We start from the raw sequence: 19504 nt of genomic DNA, 5'->3' as shown, positions 1-19504 counted from the left end.
ATTAGTTTATAGGTCAAAAGACCAGAAAGCTACACTGTGCTCCTTTCTGGATACTCGGGAGAAAAACCAGTTTCCTGGTGGTCCCTGTTGGCAGAATTCAGCTCCTTGTAGCCATGGCTGAGGTCAGTGCTGACTGAGGGCTTTCCCCAGCTCACAGGGGCTGAGTCCTGCACCCCACTACCCTCCATCAGAGTCGGAAGAGCAGGCTGGGCCCTGGGGCCTGTCTTCCAACTCCTAATCTTCCAGAGAGCCCCTTCCTGCTCTCCCTTTCACCGTCCAAGGGTCTCCTGACCAGGCTGGGCCTACTCAAGATACCTCCGGACAGCCTTCCCACTTTATTTTTGTCATAAAGATCTTCACATGTGGCCCAGGCTTCATGAGTAGTCCAGGCTTATTTACTGTAGAGGTCAGGCTGGCATTCTCAATGTTCCTTCTGCCTCTGTTTGGACTGTAAGAATTAGACAGCATCCTTGACTAACCCTCTATAGTTACTCACGGTTTCAGGCCTAGGGTGTGGCTTTACCTTGGGGATGAAAAAGAGTTTCTGTCTACCCAAGGATACCTACACGTAAGTGGCCTGTGCAGAGTGGGTGGTCTGCCTGTATAGAGGTGTGGTCTCCATGAGACGCTGCACAGCACTGGAGCTCAGCCTGGAGGATGCCACCTGGCTTGGAGTGTCAGAGACCAAGGGTAAGAAACGTGTACATAGTGCTGAAGAAATGGCTCAGTAAGGCTAGGCTCACAACCAAAAATATAAGAAATGTGTACATAGAAGGGTGAGCCTCCCCAGGGCAGCATAAGGCCCTGTGTCTAAATCCCAGCATAAACAAAAATACATTGAGTATTAACACCCAGGAGGCAAGTGCGGGAGAAGCAAGGACTCACGGCCACCCCGTCTCAAAACATCAGAAGAAAGCCACAGTCCCTGCAGACTCCTGCCATAAATACAGGCATGCGGCCGTCCCTTCTAGCCAAGCTGACAACAGGGGGACTAGCTGTGCTGCAGAGGTCTCCCTCAGTAAAGTGACTGCATTCTCAAACAGGCCTCTATTCCAGGCTGAGCTCTGTTGCTGGGAACAGTGGCTGTGGTTCAGATTACCAGCAAGGTTCCTGCAGAGGGTGCTGGTGTCCTGCCCAAGGTTTCCACACAGTACTGAGCACATGAACACCAGAGCTCCAGGGAGGGCCCTGTGGATGCTCCTGGTCCAAAGGCAGCTGTCACCAGAGCAATAATAAGAAACCTGCCACCCTGTAACTTGGGACAGGAAGGCTGGATAAGCGTCTTCTGTGCTGGATGGAAGAGAGCGAGCAATGTGTGTCTCTCATGATCAGCCCGGGGCATGGGCGGTCTCATTGGGAAGTGGCCAGCCCTGTGACTCCAGGAACATGGACACATGCAGTGGGAGGCTGCGCAGAGGGAGTAGGCAGCTGCACACATGTCAACCACAAAAGGTTTATCACTGGCATGACTGTCTGTACATAGAGATCACATATATAATATGTAAAACAATTCATCCAAGCCCCAGCAGACAGTGGAGAAAGCCGCTCCTTGCCCAGCCGCGGCTCTTGGTTCTGCAGACTGCACAGGCCTGGCTGCACTCTAATCCTCCAGCAGTAGCTCCAGCTCCTCCAGGGGCAGACGCACACGGAGCTCCTTCTCAGTCATCACATCCAGGATCTCCTGCAGCTCATCTGGGAAATACTCCATGGCGTCCATGTACAGCACCTGAGGGCAGAGAAAGACCAACGCTGGCCGTAAGCACAAAAGAGTCCCAAGATGAGATAGGATCCCAGCAAGTCCCATCATTCTGTCCCCGAGACAGCTCAGGCAGCTCTGCATTGTCTGGGAAAGCAGAGAACGGCAGTAAAGAGTGAAGCCCTCACTCTATCAGGCCAGCAGGGTCGGCAGGCACTGCCGTGACCCTTTGGTTTCCCATTACCTCTCGGTCTGGGTAGGACATGGGCCTCTGGCCATTGCAGGGGAATGTTGGGAAAACAGCTCACCCACAGAGCACCATCTACTGCTACAGTCACAAGGAACTCTGGTGCCCCGCAACACACACCCGAACACTGCTAGGCGGAGACTGGCAGGAAGGGCCTTGGGAAGCTGGAGATAGCAAGCCCTGCGCTTAAAGCTTACCTTTGCCCAAGGGCAGCTTTGCAGGGCCTTGTAGAACATGCCTTTGCTTCTTTCTTTGTTTCCTAAGGAAACCTGGGTTAGGAAGAGATTAACGTGAGCAATGGAGGCAGGGAAGCTAAGGTGACAATGGCACAACCTCACTTGCCCTGAGACCCAGAAGCCAGCCTGCATGTGGGCGGACACCATCTTGGCAAGAGGGGGATGGTTCCCAGGGCCAGAGCACACTCTCCAGCTCGGCTGTGTTAGATGTGTTAACTCCACGTGTCCCCTTTATAACACTATCATATCTGGGTGTTAGTGAGATGTTCATGAGGTGAGGCTAAGGACTTGGCACATGGAAAGTCATCTGCTATTTTAAGAACATTATATTCAGACAACCAAGAAACTGGGATCCCCTGGGTACTAGTTACATCATTTCTCTTGAGAGGCATTACACGACAAACATGATGGTACATCTGCTAGGGGAGGCTGAGGCAGGAGGATAACAAATCCTAAACTAGCCTGTCTCAAGACAATGAATAAATAAAAATCAAAAGGCAAATTTGCCCGTTATTAAAAGTAAAATTTCCCATCAGAGTCTAGAGGCCACTGTACCCTGACTTCACTGGGCACAGCTGCTGCCCTGGCTGCACTATGCTGCCATGCTCCTATAACGAGCTTCCCGTTTGCCTTTGCTTCAAGGGGAAGGAGAGTTGGGAGAGGGAAGGAAAAGATGGGCGGAGGACAGGTGAGAGGAAGAAAGTAGAGAGAGGAAGGAGAGCACTCAGTACTCAGTGTGTAGTGAGTTTTCTCCTAGCCCTGAAAATGAAGGCCTTTCTAAAACAGCCTAAGATCTGCAGCCAACAGATGAACAGCAATTACAAGGAGGTAAAGAATACCTAACGGTGGCAACCGTTAATACCACAGCTCCCTTTGATGTAGTGAGACTTTCTACAGTGTGCATATGTGGTCCCATAATGGATGCCTGGCTCATCTACTAAAATGTCCTTCAATACTGTGTAAGTTCACGGCCAGAGTACTGAAGGAAGCTGCCACTGTCTCAACACTGCCACCAGCTTGACTCAAAGTGCTGATGTGCACACCGTTAACAGCTGGGAGAGCCCTCACACTGAGGCTGCCACCTGCTGAAGTTCAGCCTAAGTAGGAAACTTAGCTGCTGTCTGTCTGATTTCTCTTTTTTCTATATCCAACCAACAGTGAGGTTTAACGCCCTCGACATTACTGCAGGGAAAGGAAGCATGCTAGCACGCAGCGTGTCTGCACGCCATCTCGAGGACTCAGGCAAGCCGCCCTCCCTACAGCCTTACCCAGCGGCTCTCACCTGTCCTCGAGCCCACAGCTCGAACTGCAGCTTTAAGTCTTTCTTTCCTTTCTTTCTTCCAACTGTAGTTACTTTACAGCTAGGAGCCCACTCAGGTACCTCAGGAACAGCCAGGCAAAGTCACTGCTCTAATTAATCCCTGGTTTTAACACTACCTCATCAAACATACAAACTCCGTAGGGGCCCAGACCTTTCATTTCAAATCAACAGTAGTTTTCGGTATACAACCCACGCATATCCAGCTCCCTGCAGCCTCGAAATCAAAGTTCTGTCATCTGACCGTTCTCTGTGTCCATCTGAACACTTTGGACATGAAGCTGCCAAACATTCACGCATCCCCACTTCGCTCTAAAGCTCTTTCCTTTGCTTAGAAGGGCTGAGACTGGGGGACGGGGGGAGGGGGGAGAGTGACTAAAGCCAGAGTTTCCTGTTAGCTGTACCAGGCTGCCAGGCAGTCAAATCAGGACACACCATAAATACCATCTCCCCATGCAACCCTCTGTTCCGCATGGAATTCAGCCACAAACCTAGGCTTCCGGCTCTAAAGAATTCCTCTGAGTGTGTTGGGGACACAGTTCAGCTGCTAAAATGCTTGTCATACAAACACAAAGATCCCCAGAATACAAGTAAAAGCCAAACAAAAACAAAAGCAAGCATGGTAGCACAGAGCTGTATCACAACATCGGGAGGCAGAAGCCCTGTGGATCTCAGGCCAGCCAGCCTCGCCTGATGTAAGTTCTAAGCCATGTGAAAGAGACCATTTCAATTCAAACAAACAAACAAACAAACAGTGAAATACACCCAAGGAAGGGTGCCCAAGGTTGACATTTTGGCCTCCACATGTATGTACGTGTACACACACACACACACACACACACACCAATGACTGAAGGCCACAGCACAGACCTAGGTGCCTATCACTTTGCTACAGCTCCACACCTAAGAATGTGCCTGCTTTCACTCCATGCACCAAGAGCTGGACTGGGTAGCACCCACATGGCTTCTAAGAACTAGGCCAGCCTGTCTTCCTCTGCCTTTCTTTCTAGCGGTACTAGAGACTGAACCCAAGGTCTGGCATGCTAGAACTAATCTACATGTCCACTCAAAATCTCACTCTTCACAGAACCTTATCTTTTAATAACAAAGTTAAGTCAAAACCAGGAAGTTCTTGCAAAGAGAATGGCAAGAATGTCGGCTTCTCTGAACTGAAAGCTCTTGGACCGATTTCCAAGTCACTAACTTAACAAAGTCAACTCAGAGAAAGCAATGGCCCAGTAATTACTCTTGCATTTCATTCTTCCAAGCATCCTGAAAGAGGAGCCACTACTCAGTCTGGTTCACATAAAAATTAACCAATGCCCAAGAGAGAGGTGGAAATTAAGGCCCTCCTTCCCAGGAAGTGGCTACAGACAACTGCCATCTTGTCTATATATAAATTTAGACATAGGGCTTTAACAAAACCAAAGCAGAGAGTCCAAAAGTTTTTTTTTTCTTACCAAAAAATTCAAATACATCCTCCACAGTAGGGGGCACTGGCTGCCCTTGTCACTCCGAATTGCATTTTCAAACAAAGCTCTGATCCGATGAGTGAGGCCAGTCTCCGGGATTGTAGCGTGGACCTCCCTGCCACCTACCCTGCAAGGAAAGAACTCAGGTTATTCTAAGACAAGTTCTGTGCCCGATGTCACAGTCGGTACAGGTACGGCATAAGAACGGGCCCTGGCCAAGAATGGGTTTCTTCGATATGCCGAACTTGCTCAGGAATCACACACAACCCCATTAATCAGTAAGTCAAGTCCTCCCTCAGGAGAGAAAAGGCCTTTCAATTTAAAATGGACAAGACTCAGATCAAGTGAAAAAAATCACTGGAAGAAACAAAAACCAAGCAAAATAAAGTATCATTCAAAGCAATCCTAATTTGTTAGGATTTCAGTGATGTGAAGCAAAGCAAATTCCAGAGAGAACAATGACTCCTAAGCTGACATGTTCCCCAGATGATCGCTAGCCTCCAGATGCAACGAGCTATGTCAAAAGACACAGAAAAAGCACGAGGCTGTTCTCAGGGAACGCCTCAGAGGCTCACAGTTGCCAGGCTGCACCTTCAAGCCACGCACCTCCTGCACCAGACCTGAGAGGAAACCCCATGAAGTCAGTTCTTCCGTGATTACCATCTGACAGGAGGGGAGACTGTCATAAAGTGCCTGCCCCACACCACCCAGGTACCAAGTAGCAGAGCCGGCGCTGGCACCAGAGCCTCATAGTCTACACTTGACAGCACGACGCTCTCATTACAGCTCCTCAGACACACCAGAAACCAGACAGGTGGAACCCTGGCACAGGAAGACAGTCCCCACCGGTTCTAAGGTAGAGCCACTTCCTATGGTCTTACTTTTTGGTCTGTTACTGGACGCAGCTAGAGCAGTCACACCAGGTGTGGCAAGGCCAGGCCATGTCCACTTCCACATGCCTGAGGCCTGGCAAGGGGCTGCGAACACAGCAACCATCCCATAAAGGTCTGTGAAGCCCATGCAGGAGGCTGCCCGTAATTACCTCTGAACAGATTCCACCAGCCTTTTCCTTAGCTTCTCCGCTTCGATTGCAAACAGCCAGGGCTCCAAATGGCTGGCAGACCTGGTGACTGTGTCAAAGAATCTTCTGGTCTTGTTAGCACTGTGCGACTTATTCTGAATCTGTATATAAGCCCTCCAAAGAACCTGGTTGCCTGGATACAGCTTTAAAGCCTCTGAGAGGGTCTCTCGGAGTGGAGCCAGTGGGTACACACAAACATTCATGTGGAATCGCAGCAGACTTGTGTACATCAGGGTGACAGACTCAAGAACACTGGTCAAACTCTGGGAGCTGACGCTGTCCTCTGACCCAGGGCCTTCTGGGAGAGCAGAGCCCTTCAGCTTGGAAAACACCTGTCCATATATCTGCGCAGCAGCATCAATTCCCACAGTCAGATACTGGAAGAGCATGAAGCATCTCACCAGGCTCCCCAGGCAGTCCAGAGGCTCCGCAGGAGCTGGGCTGGAGGCACAGCTCTGCCCCAGACAGTCCTCCAGAGCGTGCTCATAAGCCTTCCGGGCTCTCAGCACCTGCGTGGACAAGACCTGCCCAGTGTAGGGCCCGTAGGGACTGCTCTCCGTCAGCCGTGTTAGTATGTGGACAGCTCGGCCTGTGGTGGCTCCTCTCGAGTCCGGCGACAGCTCCATCTCCAGCTCGGCATAGAGCAGACTGAGTTCACAGAGTTCACGGTCCTTCAGCTCACTGCTGCCGGCCAGGCTGAGCGCTGTATCGAACACCTTTCTGGCATCCTCTGTGTTGCCTAGCAGCCACTCCAGATGTGCATACTGCTTCCACAGGCAGAAGTTGTTGCGGTTTTCTGGCTCCTTAAGGAGATTCTTGGCTAGTTTTTTGCAGTTCTTTCCCTGAGACTTTAATCGCTTCTTTTTAGTGTGTAGACACCAAATGACCTATAGTAAAAAGAAAACAACTCTGGTCCCCCAAACACTCCCTTTGTTTGTGTCAGGCTAAGGAGGCACTGGCAAGGCGGTGGTAACCACACACCCTTTGTCAAATCTGGTAACACCAGATCCCTGAGCTGGCAATGAACTCGGGGTTTACCATGGCCATAGGAAACATAACCAGGTTTTTACTCGAATACCCAACACACAGGCCTGGGCCCTCTCCAGAGAAACAGGCACACTTTCCTTCTGTCCAAAGGCAAAGCTCGCTGAGGGCAGGATACCATGAAACATACATACCCCACCCCATGGCTTTTTCCCACATTTCTGATAACTCAAATCACTTGGTCAGTAACACTTTTCAAGCCTGCCACACAGTATGCTGTGAGAAGACATGAAATGGGGACATGTAAACTATACATATGATCTAAATACATTGTATTCATGTATGAAATTACCAAAGGACATATTTAAAAAATAAAAAATAAATTAAAAAAAAATAAAACCCGAGAACACATTATCCAAAAGAAGTCAGTACTAATCCTGGCCAGCAGAGGGCAGAGCAGCTCCTGGGCGCCCTCCCTGAGCTGAGCTACAGAGCACAGGGTAAGTAGCTTAGTTCCTAGCCTGAGAAGCCCTAGATCCTCTAACCCTGCTTAAGCTGAAGCTGCCTCTTGGCACTAAGTGCCTAGATAATCACAGACAACAGACAGCTCTGGCACCAAGCACGGGACTGCCTCCTGCCTGCCAGTCAGCTGGAGGAGGAAGTTTTGTGAGGATGACACGCAGGTGCGTTTGGGGTTGACACTGAGGTGCAGTGAGGAGGAAGCTGTTACCTTTGCGATCTCGTACTGTAACCAGTAGAGGCAGAGCTGGGACTTCTGCCTGCCCGAGAACAAAGGCAGCACCAGGTGGAAGACGTTGCGGACAAACTCCTCGCCCTCTCGGTTGTGGCCTTTGGTCCAGCGGGGACACCCCAACTGCTCCATGTAGCCAACACAGCTAATGCCCGAAAACGAAGGGTTGAAGTGAGTCAAGGGCTTTTCATCATAAAGTTCACTCTTGAAGATGCTACTCTCGTCCATGGCCAGGTAAAGGCAGGAGGAGGGGGGAAGGAAGCCGGAAGGCACGCCCAGGAACTGCAGGAAGGCCTCAATGAGCTGGAACTGGAGACCCGGGCTGGAAAGTCTGATCAAAGATTGCCCAATATCGTCAAACAGCACCTGTAAGCAAGAGGAGACAGAGCCACTGAGACCCAGGCTCTCACAGGCACACGGCTCCTGAACAGACTAATTCAACACCAGTCAGAGGGAGGGAAGTTTAACAGACAGTAGCTAGGTGTTCTCCCAACACGGAGACTCCCAAGGCCTCCCAAGGCATTGTGGGCAGCTGGAGAAGGGCAGGCTGAAGCCCGGGGCGCCATTAGCACTCACACACACCCAGGAAGCCCTGGGAAGGGGGTTAGGACCCGGAGCCAGCAGCTTCCAAAGCCACCTGCAGGACTCACAGAAGACCTAGGCCCACGTTCACTTTAGAAAGCGAACGACTTTCTGCCTCCGCTGGCAGGCAGCAGTAGCAGAGACCTTTGGTTCTAGGGTGGGAGGCTTACTATTCGTAGTTTCTTTCCAGAAAGTTGCTTCAGAGTGAAAACAGTTCAAACACAGATAAACAGGAGCAGGGCTAAGCAGAAGACAACAGAAGCAATGGACTGTGTAAAGTGCGACTACAAGCACAGTGCTGGCTGTAAACACTCACAGGAGCACTGAACAAATCTCTGTAAACACAACGATACACCATCGCTTTAAAGCACACAGACAAGGACACTGTCCCTCTGGAGGTGCTGTCACACTGGCCGCTTTCTTTGCCTCTCATAGAGGAAACAAGCGCAGGCACAATCAAACTGGACTGCCCAGGATTCAACAAACGGAACCATAATTACTCCGAAAGCCTTTCTCCCTGGGGTTTCGATTAGAGAAAATGCAAAGTGACAGGAAGTTACTCAGACAGTCTGCTCCAGAAATCAGCTCAACTGTGAACTCTTAAAATCCTCAAACACCCAAACAAATGGTCCTCCCTTTGACACTCAGGAGCCTCAGCCAGGGAAGGACTGGGACCTCCCAGGCTCTCTGCTGCCCACAAACGCCCGCTGGGGTGTCCTCGGAGGTTGCTTCTGGTCCAGCCCTACTCTGCCTGCTAGCTCCGGATTGGCCACTCCTTGCACCTCAAACACTGCCAGTGCAGAGGCCTCCATGCTCCACATCAGATGCCCTTTCAGCCCTGAGCAGAGGCCATAAAATAGCATGTAGGCAAAAGCAACAAGCAACAGGCAGGAGGTGACACGCCCTGTAAGGCGCCTCTCTGGCAGGGATGCTCACAGGAGCCTCATCCACCGAGGAGTTCCCCTGATCTACACGCATAGCATCACAAGCCAAACAATACCTGGTATCGTATAAAATGGGATCAAGTCCAGGCATCAAATTAGCACTTCTTAGCAGGTATGGAGGCACAGAAGACCAGTTGGGACTACACAGCATCAATACAACAATGGACAAACAAACAAACACATCTGGGGGGTCAGAATCATGAGACTCGTGGTTCAGATCTCTCGGCACCTACTTAAGAGGACGCCTGTAACCCCAGATCCAAGGATAGTGACATAAGCATCACTGGGGTTTGCTGGCTTCTAGGCTAGCCTAGAAATTCAAGAGCATCCAGGGAGAGACCCTGCCTTGAAAGAATAGGTGGAGAATAAGAGGGGAGGATGCTCTCTCGCAGTGTCATGCACACACGCACACATGCACGAAGGAGGTGAGGGCAGGTTTCTGCTATAGTGAAGGCTACATGCCTGTCTTTCGGGGTCCTCACAGTCTTCCTCTGTTTGCTTCTTGGTCTTATCGGGCCGCCAGGGCCGCCAGTGCCTCTGGGCTCGAGATCGTTCAATGGCAAGCCAGATCTGCCACCTGGGCAGGCTCTTGTCTTTTATCTCCTGGTCCTCCTCTTCTGGCTCCTCCTCATCCTCATCTAGATAATAATGAGACACCTAGTTCACAGGAGCAGAGAATAAAGCCATCACCACCATCATCACCTCCTGTGCCAGCTCCATGTGGACACGTGACACACACAGAGACAGGTCACCCGGGCTGCCTCCCTGGCTCAAGGACTTCCGTGAAGAAGGGAAAGTCCCAGAGAAAGAGAAGAAGATAAAGGACGGATGGTGTTTTGTTTTGTTTTTAATGCTTTCACACACACACAAAAAAAACAAACAAACCTGGAAATAGATTTCTAGATTATCACTGCCCAAAAGAACTTTCTGAAATGATAAAAACACTGTCTGTGCTGAAGTTGCCACCACCTACATGCGACTCACTGAATTCTTCATTTTATTTCATCCTAATGCACTTTAAGAATAGACAGCTAGGGGTAATTATTTTGAACAACACCATTTTTAAATACATAAAATTTAATAACCACACTGGTTAACCCATCTGATTTTTTTAGCCAGTGGCCTCATAATTATGACTTATCATTTCACTTTGATTTAAAAGCTGTTAATTTAGGGTATCCAACCATTTCTTTCACTATGCTTCCTAAGTCTGAACATGTAGTATTAAAAAATAAAGAAGTCTCAGTCACCTGCAAAGCCAAGTATTTTCAGGGCATAGAAAAATGTAGCAACCAGATCCAGAATGAGTTGGGTGGTTTCCTATAACAGTAGCTGGCACCCACCGCTGCAGAAAGGTGAAGGCTGAAATATGTGCGTACACGTGTGTACACACACACACACACACATACACACACACACACAGTGAAACCTGTGCATCCACACTCAGCGCAGCTCTGCTCATCACAGCCAGAAGCAGAACAGCCTTGATGTCCAAGGCGTAGATGACAGACTGTGACTACCTAGACCCCAGACTGATGCTCAGCATAAAATGAACAAACCCTGACACAAGCAACAATGCAGATGTGTTGCAGAGACTTGAGCTAAAAAAGTAAAATCACCCTAAACATCACAGAGTAAACAAGGGATGCCAAGGATGTGGAGGAGGTGACCGGGCAGCAGCAACATAAAATGGTGCCAGCAGCCATAAAAGACAAGATGGCAGCTCAAAGAATTATAGGACTATCACATGACTGGGCAGTTCTGCCTCTAAATGTGCACCTTACAGGGCTAAAAGTGGACTCAGTCACAGCGCACTAGGGTTCCCAGCGCACCACAACTGTCCAGGATGCAGCAGCCCAAACGTGCATCCGCTGAATGGATAGCCAAACTGTGGTACCCATACAGGGGAACACCACACAAACTCGAAATGAGAGGCCAGCCTGGCATATGCTAAAACACAGGCGACTCCCAACAACACTACAGAAAGTGGAAAAAGCCAGCTACACAGGGGCAAAGTCATCAACTGATACATGCTGTAGAACTGTAGCTGCCAGGGGAGGAGAGGACTCGGAGGCAGGGGGTTGATAACTGAGACTAGTTCAGCTGGAAAAATGAAAAGGTCCAGAGATGGCCTCCATTAACAGCTATGCACTGTGTACATACATATCACTGAACTGCATTCTTAACAGCTACCATAGTAAATTTTATATTTTATTTTGCAACTATTTTTTAAGTTGTATAGCAGCCGAGGCAGCTCAGTGGGTAAAGCGGTTACTGTGCAGCTCACCAGCACCCAGGTATGGCAGTGCCTGCCTGTAACCCCATCGCCGGGATCAGGGAGGAGAGGAGGAAGAGCCTGGCAGACCCTGGGGCTCGCCGGCCAGCAAGTCTAGACAAAGTGGGATGCCCTCAATTCCATGGCAAACTTTGTCTCTAAAACAAGGTGGGAAGCAACAGAGGCCCCACACATGTTCACGCATGCACCACCCATTCATACCCACACACATATGCATCTATCACGTGCACAATGATGATTCCGTTTATAATATATATCAGAATTGATCCCCGTGTTCAGTAACTACGGGAAAAGAAGGATGTGCCTAAAAACAGTGGCCAAAAAAAAAAAAAATGCATGCTGTCTTACCCAGCTCTGGCTGTCTTCTGACCAAGCAGCTTTAGCACTGAGCCCCACCCTCCTCTTGCTACTGAAACTGTGCCTAACAGACTAGGATCCAGTGCCTGCCCTGCCTTCCTGCTGCCTGGCTCTGTTACAGGTAGAAACCTAGAAAGCACTTTGGTCTCAAACAGCTGGTTGCCTCTTTGTTAGTCTGAACACTGACAAAAGACTACCTTAAATCTATGCCCAGAAGAATGGGAAGTAGGGGCTAGCCACACTCTGGCCACTGGGAAGCAACTTGGAAAAGGCCTTCTTCCTCTGGAAGCCTCAGACCCTCAGATGCTCGGAGTGCTGCATGCTGGGAGTGGGAGCTAAGGACTTGGCAGCCCAGCGTCTGATTGAATGCTGACACCCTGAAGCTTGCGGAGCTACACATAAGCAGCCTCCATTAGGCAGCATCTACAAAGAAACATGAAGCAGGAAAAGCCAGCCCCCCCCCCCAAAGATGAGGCCTGGCTGTACTCTCTGGAAGCACATACCTGGGGTGACAAGCACCCAGCCACCACGCTCCTGCTGGTGCATCCACGCCCGCCAGCCTCGGGCTCCCTTCTCCCCAACACGAGGCTCTCCGCTGTCCCAGAAGGGTTCAAAGAATTCCACCTGGTTCAGGATTAAAGGACAGAAGTTTAGGCCAACCACAAGACAAACTCCCGAGTCTCTGGACCAAATAAGTACACACGTAGCTCAGCACACAGTAGGAACTCAGCAGATGCCTTTGGCACAGTTGAGTGACAGAAGGTACCTTGGGACAAAGCCCGATCTGCATTTGAAGGCCAGGCCCTGGGGTCACCTGGACTTGAGATCTGCAGTGTCTGGAAGCAGCCTGCAGGCAGTCAGTCACACCCAGGGACAGAAAGTAGCACCAAGCAGAAACTGACCCTGTTATTGATCTTGTTAGTGAGTAGCAACAGGATTTCCAGAAGCAGCAATCTTCTCTAATGAAAACTTTCTAAAGGAACCTTTGGGGGGCAAGCAGGTTTCTGGGGAGCACATTGCATGCTGACAGTTGCAGGATGTATCTTGAGAGGAAGACTCCCTCCAAGAGTCACAGGGCCAGGTGAGTGAGCGGACACTGGCCTTAGAGAGCAAATGAGTGCGGTCGCCCACAGGAAATGGGATGGAAAGACTACAGATGGGCTTCTGACAGTGACTTAAAAATAAACAGAACTCAAGGCCTACCAAGTGTGAAGACCTGGGTTCAATCTTCAGTAGTGCCAAAAAATAAACGCAAAGTGCACTCAAGTAAAGTGTGCTGTGTGTTTATAACCTGAGACAGACCAATGTAGCAGCCCCTGCCTGTTTTGTCCTGTTTATGGTGATGGAATCTCTCAGCTGGACAGGAAACACACGGCATACTCAGCAGGTAGTTCTTTGTGCGCTGGCTTGCAGATGCTTGGGGAACTGTGCCCCTGGGGTTTAGCACCTCCACCCATGGCGTGGGGCTCTAACAGAGCAGAGCAGGGTTGCTTGAAACATCACCAACTGTCCTCACCACAGATCAGGAGCCTCAGCAGAGGCGTGAGAGAAGGATTCAGACCCTCACCACAGCACCCGCCTCGCTTCTGAGGCATAATGTAGACTTAAAACATCACAGCACATTTTAAAATTGCTCTGTATAAAAGCTAATTAAAAATTAGCTGTGTCAGTATTATCAGGTGTAATTCTTTAACCCCACTTTGTCTAAAGGTAGCATCATAATAAAAATGTCTTCCCTGCCAGTTCACAGGAGACCTCAACTTCTCAGAAATTCTTAGGGCTCTCCATGAGCTGAGACATTCTCACTACCTTCCCCCAGACCCTTTCACAGAACAGAAAAGAAAGCCAAGTTTGTTTCAGTAGACAAAGGGAAGTGGTTGTTTTATAGCCACACAACCCTTATGCTGTGTCATGTTACCACATGGCATGAACACTGGAAATGTCACCTTAAAGATGAAACCCTTCTTGGCGAAGACTGCTGACAAAATGTCCACATGCAACACGCGGACAGCTCCAGCAGCAAATGTAGGCAACGGAGATATAGCAACACAACCCAGCCAAGACAGAGTGACATGTAGCTCAAAATGGAGACAGGCTGCACTTAAGCCGGGGTGGTAAGCAAGGAAGCAAGCCTGTCAGTGGACTCTGTGTGGGGGAGCAGAGATCCCCTGTACCCACCCAGCACGCCCCACTGCCATCATGCAGGATTCCCCCTGGTCACTGGGTCACTTCTGAGACACAGAGGGCACCACACCTGTACTTTAGTAGGCAGCTCTTTCACACTGTCAGGCTTGAAGAAGGTGAAGTCGACCATGGCCTGGAACAAAGAGATGACCTTCTCCGAGTGGCCAGCCTGCCGTAGAAAGTGGCACTGCTGAAGAAAGAGCCCTGTGAACAGGAGCGAAAGAGGACAGGTCTTTGTTGACACCACAAAGGGAGAGAACATGCAGCCAAACACCGAGAAGTCACTGCTATGTTCTCAGGGTCCTGATGTAAAAGCACTAACAGGCTGAAGAGACTCCTCAACAGTTAGAGCACTTGCTGCTCTTCCGGGGACCTGGGTGCAGTCCAAGCACCCTTAGGTGACTTGAAGCCATCTATACCTACACCTCCAGGGGGTTCAGCACACTCTGCCGGCTTCTGCAGGCACCCACACACATGTGCACATACACAGACACATATACATACACATCAATAAAACCTTGTTATATATTTTGAGACAGGGTTTCCTGGAGTAGCCCCTGGTGTCTTGGAGTTCATCCCATAGATTATGCTGGCCCCTAACTCAGACATCCTCCTGCCTCTGCCTTCCTAGTGCTGGGATTAACAGTATATACCACTATGGCTGGCTTAAAAATTTTTTTAACAGACAAATAAAAGGACTCATAACAGTACTATAATCAAGGTAGTTTTTCTATTTTTTTATGAAACTACATAAATATTAACAATAAAACCATATGCAGTATTTAAATATGGCAAAAGGTATGCCTGAATGATAGTTATCCAATACTCAAAGCTTACTATTACAAGAAAAATGGTAGGAAGGGATGGCCCAGGTTTTGTCAGAAGGCAGAGCTGAACTCAGCCCGTCACTGGATGGCATTATTTGTCATTCTGTCGCCCTGTGTTCACACAGGAGCGAACAGACCACGTCCTGAACATTTGAACTGAACATTCTGAACATCTGAGATAGTCAATTCATCTTTTTCTTTTTTTAATTTTTGGATTTGTTTTATTTTATTTTATTTTATTTATTTATTTATTTATTTATTTATTTATTTATTTATTTATTTATTTATTTGAGACAGGGTTTATTTATTTATTTATTTATTTATTTATTTATTTATTTATTTATTTATTTATTTATTTATTTGAGACAGGGTTTCTCTGTGTAGCCCTGGCTGTCCTGGAACTCACTCTGTAGACCAGGCTGGCCTCAAACTCAAAAATCTGCCTGCCTCTGCCTCCCAGAGTGCTGGGATTACAGGCGTGCGCCACCACGGCCCAGCAGTCAGTTCATCTTAATGGTGGTAGAGTCCCACTTACTAAACAGCATTAGGCTATGTAAGCATATCATGAATAATATCTAATTTCAAAAGAAAACTCCATGTCACTTGTTTTAATCTTGGTGTTAGGGATTAACACCTCGTCCGGGCATCACCTATGCACGGAACTGTACCTTTCAGCCCCAAACACAAGGCTCTGTGTCTGTGAGGGAAATCTTATTATTTCTAGAGCAATGCACCCTAGATGTTAGGATAGATGTTAGGATAACTAACTCTCAGTAACAGGGTTCACTGAAGTAAATGCTTGTCACGTGCAGGTCCATCATCCACTAACTCACTTCACATTCACAGTGGTCTTGTAAAGCAAGTGCTAGCCTACTGTGCTGATAAGGAAACAGGCTCAAACTGGTTCAGAAATGTGCACACTGTTACAGATCAGTATCTGTCCACTGTCACAATAAAGGAAAGACCCAGAGCCCAACTGAAGAGCGACATTCTCCATGTACATGAGATGCCTGTTGTATCCCATGACCGGCAAGATTTTTCTACAGTCCTTGAGGACACAAATATTAACACTTAATTCCAGTCACTTACATGTAGGTAGTAAGTAAGCCGTCTCATGTACCTACCTCACTGCCAGAGACCCTATACCTGGGGGTCTCATCAGCTAAGACAGCTGGCAGTGAAAGCAATTAAGGCTGAGATGTGTTTATTTGGTGAATAAGTAGGAAAGATGTCCAGTCATCTTCTTCTTCTAACTCCGCTAGTTCTAACAAGCTACCCACCCACCCTGCAAGCTGGACGGGAATCTGTTAAAATTAGACAGAGTGGTAACACTTGAAATAAAAACCCCCGCTCTGACAATTTAGACCTTTCTAAAATAAGCGTAAAGCCAAACAAAAACAAAACCCTCCCTCCCACACAGCCACTTCTGTTTATCTCCTTACCAAACATGGCTTCCTCGGTGCCCGGCAACACAGGGTGGGATAGCATGCTGCCATCTTTAACGGCAGACAAGGTACTCAAGCACTTGCCATATAGACTGTGGAGTTTGGATACCGAAAAGGTGCCAAACTGACTCTGGCAAAAGGAGAGGTAGCGCTGCCACAGGCTTGTGTTGTTGGGGTGCAGGAAGAGGAGCTTCTGCCACTCCTTGGCCAGCGCGCTGGGCTCCCAGAACTCTGAGCACAGCTGCAGCTTGGCGAGTTTCAGGTCCACGCTGCTTGGGTTGCTCTCGATGGCCCGCTCCAGCACAGCCAGCTTCTTCTCCAAGAGGAGCTTCAGGGACTTCCTGTGCTTCTCCTGCTCTCCGTCCCCAAGGGCACAGATACCAGGACTTCTCATGACCTCGTCCTCAACAACAAGAGCAACAGTTTATTAATGTACACTGCACACGTGTGCTCCTCCAACAGACAAGCCTTCGCCTGCGTGACTTTGAGTGGGTTTCCAGCTTTCAAAATAAGCTACTAGTAAGACTCTGTTGATAAACCACTTACTTACAACAATTCCATTTAATAAACACACAGCACAGTTTCTTTGGTGCCTGTAATACTTGTGTATTCCGTCTTTATTTCTCCAGTCAGAACTGTCTGTCCTTGTCATTCTCGATTTTTAAAACGTACTTATTACTATTTCTTTGGTTCTGTGGTTCTGTGGTTCTGTGTGTTCCTAGGCTGTGTCTATGTATATGTGTGTGTATATATTTTGTGTCTAGGTACATGTGTGTGTATATATTTTGTGTCTAGGTACATGTGTGTGTGTATATTTTGTGTCTAGGTACATGTGTGTGTGTATATTTTGTGTCTAGGTACATGTGTGCGTGTATATTTTGTGTCTAGGTACATGTGTGCGTGTATATTTTGTGTCTAGGTACATGTGTGTGTATATATTTTGTGTCTAGGTACATGTGTGTGTATATATTTTGTGTCTAGGTACATGTGTGTGTATATATTTTGTGTCTAGGTACATGTGTGTGTATATATTTTGTGTCTAGGTACATGTGTGTGTATATATTTTGTGTCTAGGTACATGTGTGTGTATATATATATTGACCAGAAGAGGGCATCAGGTGTCCCCTCTATCAGGCCTCATTCCCGAGGCAGGATCTCTCCAGCAATCCTCCTTTGTCTACAGACACCCACACCCACCTTAGAGATAAGAATCACAGGTTTACAGTCTCTGGTGACACTGGAATTCTGGTCCTCAAGACTACACAGCAAGTGTTCTTACCCATAACTGAGCAATCTCATTGGCCTCTGTCATTCAACACAGATTTATACATCAATAACTAGTACACAGCGTGTTGAACAGGGTGGACCCACAATGTGACAATAAAACAGCCATAACCAGGAACTCCTCAGAAGGCGAAGAATGAGCATGTCAAGCTGTGCACACTGAGGCAGGGGCACTCCCCTGAGCAGCCCTGACCTTTCACAGCTTGATGCCCTTGGCCTGAGAGCCCGGTGTGCTCGGCCCTTCAGGGTGGCCTGGTCTTCACTGCCATTGCATTCCTGGGCTGAGATCCCAATCAGTGACAGATGACTGTCTAATCTGTGAGGCCCTCAGCTCCATCTCAGCACCGCCCCTACCCCTCATTACCCAGCAGTCCAACCACACTCCCACACCCAACCCCTACTAAAAAAGAAACATTCTATTCAAGTTCCCTCCATTCCCAGATAACACCAGGCATTCGGGCTTGTGCTGCACTGTTTCCTTGGATGGCTGGGCTTCGCCACTGGACTCTGAGCAAGCTCAGGTCAAAGGCTACGATGAACAGAAGCTAGGCCCAGGCCAATTCAGAGCAGTTCACAAAGGGCTGCAGGACAGGACCAAGTGCAGTGGTGCATACCTACGATCCCAACCACATGGAGGGGAGGCCGAGGATCTTGGCTCAAAATAAAGCAAAAAAAGAGCTGGGGGAGGGGGAGTGAACAGCAGACACTTGTATATGCAAGATCCTGGGTTCAATTCCCAGTACCAACAAATGCATGAACGGTTAAATGGATGGGTGGACAGGCAGACAGAAGAGTGCTATAGAATAAAGGTCAGAAATGTCATTTCAGAGTGAGAGGACCAGGCCAGTGGCCCTTACCTGGAAAGCCACAAAGGCCATCCACAGCTGCGTGTCCCGAGGATTCTCCCGAACCCTTCTGTTAAAGTCTTCCACTCTGGCCTTCAGAGCAGCACTCTCCCTGTCTTGCTGTGAGTCCGGCTGCTTTGGTTCTTGCTCTGCTGGGCCCTGTCCTTGTAACCACTGTGTGGTAGACTGATCATAAATCCCCAGAGGGTTCAGCCATGTTGCGACAGGAGTCGCCGTGTCAGCAGAGTCCTTCACTGGGATGAATGTGACGGGCTCAGAGGAGGGAGGCTCAGGGTGACTGCACACAGCGACCCCCTCAGTGCGCATTAACCCCACATTCTTCTTAGTAAAATAGCGCTCCAGGGGCCTGTGGGAGTGCCGCTTTGCTGCAGAAGCCCCTTCCCAAGATATACACTGTTTCTTAGGATTGAGACCCAGGCAGGAGTCTCCCTTCCTCTTGTACCTAGTTAGAAAAATAAATTGTGACAAGATATTTGTTCCCCGTGTACCTATTTTGTACCAGGATTTGTTCATCCTGAGACCTGACTCTTCTTCTACATTCACCTCATATGCAAAAATCTAAACACATATAGACAGGCCCTGTGACCTGGCAACCCCATTCCAAGGAATTTACCCAAGAGAAAATAAAGCACATGTCTACACAGAGCCTTGTGCTCGAATATTCTCAGCAGTCAAAGACTGGAGAGAACCCAGGTAGCCATCAACAGGAGAACGCACAACAAACAGTGGTAAAGCCATAAAATGGACTACTACAGGAGGCAAAATTTCTGACAAATGTCACATGCTGACTGTCAGAAACACCACGCTGAGTGAAAATGCCAGGCACGCTGTAACCCACTCACAACTCTCAGGGCAGACAAGATGAACAGGATGAGGATCATAGAGCAACAAATGCCACTGTGACCCAAGGGACCAGGGAGAAAACGTATGGGTG

At 48.7% G+C, this 19504-nt stretch overlaps 1 protein-coding gene across 1 annotated transcript in view; it reads right to left on the bottom strand.

Annotated features, from left to right (window-relative positions):
- Nucleotides 1-1439: 1439 nt before the first annotated feature.
- Nucleotides 1440-19504, bottom strand: part of Nrde2 (NRDE-2, necessary for RNA interference, domain containing) — a 34366-nt gene continuing 16301 nt past the window's right edge. Inside the window, exons 5-14 of the mRNA XM_052185255.1 lie at nt 18562-19012; nt 16418-16823; nt 14219-14352; nt 12468-12588; nt 9774-9949; nt 7765-8151; nt 6012-6937; nt 4958-5096; nt 2141-2212; nt 1440-1726 (exon numbers count right to left, since the gene is read on the bottom strand). Of these exons, the coding sequence (XP_052041215.1) occupies nt 1601-1726; nt 2141-2212; nt 4958-5096; nt 6012-6937; nt 7765-8151; nt 9774-9949; nt 12468-12588; nt 14219-14352; nt 16418-16823; nt 18562-19012 (2938 nt within the window). The 3' untranslated portion in view covers nt 1440-1600. The remainder of the gene's footprint in view (nt 1727-2140; nt 2213-4957; nt 5097-6011; nt 6938-7764; nt 8152-9773; nt 9950-12467; nt 12589-14218; nt 14353-16417; nt 16824-18561; nt 19013-19504) is intronic.

Source organism: Apodemus sylvaticus, chromosome 6, assembly GCF_947179515.1.
Source record: "Apodemus sylvaticus chromosome 6, mApoSyl1.1, whole genome shotgun sequence".
Taxonomy (NCBI): domain Eukaryota; kingdom Metazoa; phylum Chordata; class Mammalia; order Rodentia; family Muridae; genus Apodemus; species Apodemus sylvaticus.
The sequence above is the reverse complement of the archived record's forward strand: the minus strand, read 5'-3'. Positions and strand labels throughout refer to the sequence as shown.